This window comes from Solanum dulcamara, chromosome 9, assembly GCF_947179165.1.
Source record: "Solanum dulcamara chromosome 9, daSolDulc1.2, whole genome shotgun sequence".
NCBI classification, from domain to species: Eukaryota; Viridiplantae; Streptophyta; class Magnoliopsida; order Solanales; family Solanaceae; genus Solanum; species Solanum dulcamara.
Genome location: NC_077245.1, coordinates 6,721,572 through 6,729,855, shown reverse-complemented (window position 1 = coordinate 6,729,855; position 8,284 = coordinate 6,721,572). Strand labels below are relative to the sequence as shown.

At 35.2% G+C, this 8,284-nt stretch overlaps 1 protein-coding gene across 1 annotated transcript; it reads left to right on the top strand.

Annotated features, from left to right (window-relative positions):
* Positions 1–431: 431 nt before the first annotated feature.
* LOC129902199 (auxin-responsive protein IAA8-like) lies at positions 432–5,879 on the top strand. The gene is made up of 7 exons (XM_055977288.1): positions 432–641; positions 1,597–2,041; positions 2,119–2,285; positions 2,373–2,599; positions 2,699–2,840; positions 4,218–4,279; positions 5,467–5,879. The coding sequence occupies exons 2-7, from the start codon at positions 1,628–1,630 to the stop codon at positions 5,502–5,504; spliced, it is 1,050 nt and encodes a 349-aa protein (XP_055833263.1). The 5' UTR covers positions 432–641; positions 1,597–1,627; the 3' UTR covers positions 5,505–5,879.
* The last annotated feature ends 2,405 nt before the right edge of the window (positions 5,880–8,284 follow it).

Below are 8,284 nucleotides of genomic sequence, written 5' to 3'. Positions count from 1 at the left end.
TAATAGAAATTTCGCATAATAGAAAAAAAATACTAATTAGCATGTGTTTTTACATAATTAAATAACTAAACTATATATTTTTTGTACATAATTTTATGTAAACATCCCTTTATGGCCAAGTATTTAGGGTTTTTTTGGTTTATAAGATAGGGTGAGATATTTCAAAATTAAAATTAAAGTTAAATTTTTGTTTTTTATCCAATAACTTATAAAATCCAAATTTATTTTTAAATATTCCATGATATCTCATTAAACTTGATGCTATATTATTCATTTCTCAGATAAATATATTAATTCAAAAATTATAATGTCAGAATAATTTACTCTGCGAATCAAATCCCTTCTTTTTTTAAAAAATGTCTTTTTTACTTTCCTTTTATCTTTTTGGTAAGTACTTTTTGTTAATTTTAAAATGAGCATAGAGTTTCACATAGGACAGCAAATAAGCTTTTGTTACCGTCTGCCAAATGGAGGGTCCTTAGTTTTTATTTTTCTCTCTTTCTCTCTGCAAGCTAAAAAAGCCTCACTACTCCACCATCATCATCTTCTTCTTCTTCAGTTATTGCCGCTGTTGCTGCTTCATCTTTTTTTCTATTTGGGTTTTCTCTAAGAAGATCAAATTCACAAGTTTGGTTACACAGGTAAAATAAAAATTCATCTTTTTCTTCTAATCTTGGTTTTTTCCTTCTTGAAATTTTGACTTTTGGTTTCTTTCTTCTTTGCATGTTCTTGAAATTTTCTTGTTTTTGTTTTTAGGTGAAGTTTGTGGTTTTGGGGGTGATCTATACTCTGTTTCATGCGATTTTGTAGATCTACTGAGTGGTTTTTTGTTTTGATTTTTGTCTTGAAAATCAGCTGTTTTCCTTGTTTGAGCTGCATATACTTGTTGTAACTTGTAAAATGAAGTTTTTCTTGGGGAACTTTTTTACTTATTGGAGTGAAGGAAACAGCTACTTTTTTTGGGGGGGGGGGGGGAGAGAGGGGGGTCTTTGGGTGTGTGTGTATTTGTATTCAAGATTTAATCTTTGAGGTATTTGGGTAAGGTTTAGTTTTTGGTTCTTGTTTAATTTTATTTCTAGTGTTTCCTTTTGAAATGGGGAATATTCCTTTTGAAAAGGTGATGATCTTTCCTTTTCTCTTCTGCTGAATTTTTCTGGGCAAAAGTGTCTGCTTTAAGAGAGGATTTTTTTTCCCTCAATTTTTCTTTTTTTTTCCTGCTGCTACATTAATGTTTGTATTTGCTTATTACCTTGCTAATTATTTAACCTCAAAACAAAGAAAAGTTTACCTTGCTACCTTGCTATGTATTTTGCTTAGGGTTGATTTCTCATATGGCCACTCAACTAATAGTTTGAGTTATTATCTCAGAAACTCGTCCGTTTTCTTGATTCCAATCTTTTTCATCAAAGAAAATTGACTTTTCGAGATAATAACCTATTAGTTGAGTAAATGTTTGAGAAATCATCTATATGACAAACCTTAGTACTTTAATTCCCAGGATTGTAGAACATACTAATCCTGTTTGTCCAAGCCTGCGTAGAGTAGATGTTATAACACTATGGTAATAATTTTATTTCCTTTTCTTGAAATGAGCAGTGCAGAATCATTAGAGTGATTTGTAATTGTGATGTCTCCTCCACTCCTTGGTGTTGGGGAGGAGGGAGGCCAGAGTAATGTAACTCTACTGGCTTCTTCCACCTCTTTAGCAAGCATATGCAAAAAAGGATCAACTCTTAAAGAGCGAAACTATATGGGGCTTTCTGATTGTTCGTCTGTGGACAGCTGTAATATTTCCACCTCATCAGAGGACAATAATGGCTGTGGATTAAATCTCAAGGCAACCGAGCTCAGACTCGGTCTCCCTGGATCCCAGTCTCCCGAAAGGGGCACAGAGCCTTGCCCTTTGGGCTCGACAAAGGTTGATGAGAAGCTGCTATTTCCCTTGCACCCTGCTAAAGATACTGCTTTCTCGGTATCACAGAAAACAGTAGTTACTGGCAACAAAAGAGGATTTTCGGATGCTATGGATGGATTCTCAGAGGTGAACAATCATGTCTTTACTAAGGGTACTCATTTTATGGTATAGCTGTAACTGAAGTTACTAAATCTATCCTACAGGGAAAATTTCTGTCAAACTCAGGTGTGAAAGCAGATGATACAAAGGAGACCTCACGTGTGCAACCACCGAAAATGAAAGATGCAAATACTAAGAGTACAGTTCCAGAGAGGCCTTCTGCTGTGAATGAGGCTTCAAACCGCGCTGGCAGTGGTGCTCCTGCTACCAAGTGAGTATTTCCCTATAGGAGTAAGAAGTGAGTTATGTGGATTTGATTATACAAAATGTCTAATCTGTGATCTTTGTTTAATTTCAGGGCACAGGTTGTGGGTTGGCCACCCATTCGATCTTTTAGAAAGAACACGTTAGCTTCTGCCTCAAAGAACAACGAAGAGGTGGATGGAAAAGCTGGATCACCAGCTCTTTTCATTAAGGTCAGCATGGATGGTGCTCCTTATTTAAGGAAGGTGGACCTCAGAACCTATTCTGCATACCAGGAGCTCTCTTCTGGTCTTGAAACGATGTTCAGTTGTTTCACTATTGGTAAGCTATTTTGAGGCCTTTTAGTTCATAAAACAGTAAGATTCGTGTTTACAATATTTATTCATTGTCCTAGTTACTGCTGCATCCCTGTTATGACAGGTCAATATGGATCTCATGGAACTCCTGGGAAGGATATGTTAAGCGAGAGCAAATTGAAGGATTTACTTCATGGATCTGAATATGTACTCACTTACGAAGATAAGGATGGGGACTGGATGCTTGTCGGTGATGTCCCTTGGGAGTAAGCTCATGCTAATTCAACTCCTTTTTCTTTTCTTCCCTTTTAGCACAGTTTTGTATAAGTTACAACACTTTTGGATTCTCTGAAAATACACTACTTTTGGAGAATCCGACACACCCGCTACACCCGCTGACACTTTTGAAGAGTCCGAGCAACATAGTATACAACACATCTCCAGGTACATGAATAGAATTAGACTAGACAAACCTCACCTTACGGAAGTTAAATAAGTTTTTGAGTAACTGGAAGCTTAGTTAGCAATGATGGTCCATTAATTCCTAAATTGGTGAGGAAATCTCAAACTTGAAAAATAAGTACTCTGAGTTGAAAACCCCCACCTTGTTATGATATTCATAAGTTTTACTTGACCCCAGTAGATAGCTGAATGGTAAAAAATGAACCACATTTGTGCCTTTTCTCCTTTTCTCCACCAATTCTTTGTAAAAAGATTATATCATATCCATAGAGATGTGCAGGCAGGGTTGGCCTATATTACAAGGAAGATCTCTTTTGATTGTTAATGATTTATAGGCGATTGATTGCAATGTAGTTTGATTAATAATCAACAAGGACCTTTAGGGTGTATCATTACTACTTGTCATTGCAGAAAACTTTGAGGCTCATTATGTATGTGTTCCTCTTTAGAAAATAGTGCTAGGTATGAAAAGATTTGCCATAGTGAAGCTAGTACACACTATTTTCGACAATTGAGAATTTGTGCTGCCTTCAGTTATGGACTATTATTTTCTCTTTCAAGCATGTAATAAGAAAACCAATACTAATATGATGTCTTGATAACACTAATGGATTAAAGGGATTATAGAAGTAACTCAAATATTCAGTGTCATTGCGGGTTTAACACCCAATTAGGATTCAAAGATATTGATTGTATGAGTTGAATAACAATTGCACTACGATAGCTGCTTTGGGAAAAAACATCATAGCCCATGTGATTATCCGTGCTTCCGTTCTATGTAATTTTCAGTGTAACTGTTAAATATTGCTCTTACAGTCGAGAAAAGAGTACTCTAATGATGCAGAACATGATTCTGCAAGTTTCCCCCAGCTTAATTCTGTATATATGAACTCAGAGTTAGTCCCCGCTCTCTATTTCTGTCATTTTATCGCCCTCCTTTTTGGTTCTTTTTCAAGGTTTATTCTGTTGGTCTACTGTAATAACGATTGACCTGAACATATTGTTTTCTTGAATCTTGTCTGTTGGACCATATACAAATAAAAGTGGTATGTTTTACAGTTAGCTCTTTGCAATTTCTAGTATAGTAGTTTCAATTAATACTATTTGTACTTGTCTTGTTTAGTGTTATTTCTGTTTGATATTGACCATGCTTTTTACTTCCTAATTTTGTCATGTTGCAGGATGTTTATCGATACCTGCAAGAGGCTGAGAATCATGAAAGGTTCAGATGCTATTGGCCTAGGTGAGTATCTCTTGTCGAGCCCACTGTGAATTCTTAGACCACTTCCTCCTCACTATCAAAACGTAATAGAAAACACCCTATTTCCTCCTCGTTCTTGGGGTTTATACCTCCGTTATTGTATTTTGACATGCATAACCACTTGGTGATTAAAGTAGAAATATACAAACTGCAACACAAAATTATCAGGTTTCGACATTTTGAATTCTGTATGATTTCCCTGAACCTTTATGACGTTCTATGTATTAAAACAAAACGTACCTAGGCAGTTTGATATATAAAGATATTACAGAAGAAATAACTAGAGGTAATGAAATGCTTGTTTAGAATTGTTTCCATCCAAGCTATATATTATGAATGTTCTCTGAGCCTCTCTACCTCACAAAGGTAGGGGTTAAGGTATAGATCTGTTAAATTGTTACAAGTTCTCTTTCTTCCTAAAATTGTAAAACTCGCTTCTTGCAAAGAGGCGGTTAGTAATAGTGGATGAAGTGTACAGTTCAGCTTAGGTTGATATTTCAACTAAAATGATTGAATGTCAGAACACATGCACAAAGTCTACTCCTTCGCAATTCACTTCTGTGGTGGTCTTATTTACAAGGTGTTTTTGTGTTCTATTTTTGTCTTGATTATCCTCATTTTACTTATTTGTTACGCGTCAATAGAAAGGTTCAGGTAATGAAGGTAGGCTAGGCATCCCTGGGGGGGAGGGGGTTAAGCTTCACACTCATTATAGGACAGACCTGTATCTGTGAGGGAATGGTTAATAAACTCCCAAAACCAAAACGACGAGCAATAGGCGATTGTACATTAATGAGTATTGCTATGCAGGGATTACTCTTTGAAACTAGAAAGTGGAAAGTCTGCTTAATTTCACTAAAAAATGGGAATGGGGCTGCACAAGTTATAGCTGAATGATGACTCTTTGATGTGCAATTTGTTATTTAGGCCTGTGTAATATTTCCACCAAATTTCCAGATAAATTCCATTACCCTGTAATCCACGTCCATTTGCTGATTCTTGTGCAGGCTAAAGATAAACTTATTATATATCCATGAGTATGTGTTTACTCTGATTAATGGAAGTCTAGTTAATCTTTCCATAATGCTTGCAACTATGCAATGGCTAACTCCTGCATTTAATATGATTGATATGTGCAATGGCTAACTTTTGTGCATTTATATGTGCAGCCCCAAGGGCTATGGAAAAGTGTCGGAGCAGAAATTAGCCTATCTACACATGACTAAAGCTATCCATCCAGCATTACTAGTAGGAGAGGAAACACCAAACGGGTGAAGAGCTCATAAACTTGAATCCTTTTTAAAGGCTGAACAGTAGCTGGTTGTTGTCTTGGACAGCTTAGCATGGGTAGATGCTTTATCTAATTACGACATGGTGTTTTTTTTACATTTGCGTAATATACTCTACGTTCTTTATCTTGTCTATTTAAAAGACCCTTTGATATTGGAGTTTGTCTGCAAACTAATGTGTGTCGTGTACTGAAGAGTTCTTCTAGAGGTAATTTAGTAATGTTTTAAGTGTATTTGCTTGTTTAAGTTCCCTTAAGTGTGTACTTTAGACCCAAAGTTTGTTGTTTGATTCAGTATGCGTGAAGTTGTTATTTCTGTATGAATAAGTGTGTCGTCCACATTCTTCATCGGGCTGTAGTTATCTGAAATCACTACCTTCTTATCTCACATTGCATCAGTTTAGATTTAGCTTAAAAAACTATACACTATATGTTTTGAAGAGGAAAGTCCACATGCTCTCTTAACAGCTGTAACATTATTGAGTTTGTTTAGTGATGTTGTGTAGACTCCCTTAGCTCAATTATTTGTACATAACATCACATCTTCTTGTCTATTGCCATCCCTTTTCGCTATTCATGGCTTGCATTATTGAAATCGTATTCTAGACGAATTATTAGGATTTTTATTAGGGGAAAATGTGCCAATTTTTGTCACCACTGGGCTGATGAGAGTTTGGTTCAAAGTGCCTGGTTGGCCCTCCCTCCCAATTTAAGTCTCTAATTGGACACGGTGTTTAAGAAGCAAAGGAATATTTTTGAATCATGTGGTTTTAAATTTGTTACACAGCTTAAATATGTCCATATTGTAATAGTTTGCAAGAAAGGACAATGTTTGTGGTTTGGGGATGTGGAAGTTCATTGTACTTAAATGAATTGTGTAGCTCATATTTGATCATCTGACACTTGAAATGAAAGATTTGTTTTTCCATGCACAGTTTTGTGGCTCTTTATAGTCCCAACAGCCGAATTAGTACTTATTTAACTGTGCAAAAGATTGGGAAAATCTTGTAATAAATTTGATTTATACAATACCAGATTATGAACCTCACAATATCTCATATACCATAGTTAAAACTATTGTGGAGTATGTGTTTCATTGCTTGACACAAATTTTGCTACTTTTATTGATTTTCCACGTTGGTGGGGTTAAGGGTGGCTAGGTCTTTTCGTACAGTGTAGACCTAAGGTTCATTTTCTTTTATCAAGTTTTAATTGTGGATTGCCACTAAATGTTGTCTCCTCCTCATTAAGCTGCCACACATATTTCTACACAAGTTACTCCGTTCAGTTAAAAAGTAAATAATTTTTTGAATCCTAGAAAAAAATATCAAAAATTTATTTATTTTGAACTTGAGAAAATATTGTTTAACTAAATACTACTCCTACTTTATACTTAATAGCAATAAATTTTAGCGCAGTAATCAGAGTACCGTTGAGGCCCAATAAATAGGATTGTACATGGTGCAGGTCTAAGGTCAAGTTCCAATACAGAGCATTTCTCCTTAGAGACAGAATTTTAATCGGCTCATTACTTCATCCAAATCCAAAATAAGTAAATTTCTAGCATTTTTTCTTGCTTCAAAATAAATAAAATTTTTCAAAATTCAAGAGCTTATTAATCTTTATTTTCAAAGTTATTCTTCTCTTTAATGGATTTTTTTTAAATCTCAACACTAACTGCAGTAACACCTCGATAAAGTAATAATCTCGCTAAATGAATATTTTTTCTTCGGTCCTGACTTGGATCAATTATATTAAAGTAATATTCTCGTTAAATGCATTAGATAATAATTAAAAATAAAGTATTAAAGACCCAAAAAAATATAAAGTAATAATTACTAGAATATGAAAGAATTTATATATATTTAATCAGTCAATAATACTAGATCAATAACTATTTAAAAAAAATATGATTCTACAGTTGATGTTTTTTCTTCCCATCAAAATCAAAATTAATCTCATCCTTAACTTTTTGAAGAACGAACACAATTTTCGAAATATTTTGTTCGTGTTGTACCAAACAGTTTGACAATGTAGTCATTGCTTGAAATGTCTCCTTTGACGATACATGTAGGACAATGCTACTATCATCTTATTCAAGATCATTCTCATCATCATTAGGCCTTCAACTATCTTTGGATGAACTGAGCAATTGTCTACTATTAACAAAACTTTCTTGCCATTCATTCTCTTATCAAACCAGTGAACATATTCTTGGAAAAGCAAGCCAGTCATCTAAGCTTTCTTGTTGGATCTATACATGCAATTAAGATTGTTCAAGTTCACATTTTTAAAGCATCTAGAATTTTGCAAACTTATCAATAAAGGTGTACCTGTGGCATACATTAGGGTGATCAAGGACATGTACGAGGGAGCCAAAACCAGGGTAAGGACAGTAGGAGGGGACTCAGAGCACTTTCTAGTGGTGATGGGATTGCATCAAGGATCAGCTCTTAGTCCTTTTTTATTTTCCTTGGTGATAGATGGATTGACACGACAAATTCAAGATGCGGTGCCATGGTGTATGCTTTTCGCGGATGACATAGTCTCGATCGATGAGACTCGCCGCGGAGTTAACGCTAAGCTGAAGGATTGGAGACATACCTTGGAGTCTAAAGGGTTTAAGTTGAGTAGGACAAAGACAGAGTACTTAGAGTGCAAGTTCAATGAGACACCTCAGGAGGTTGGCGTTGAAGTTA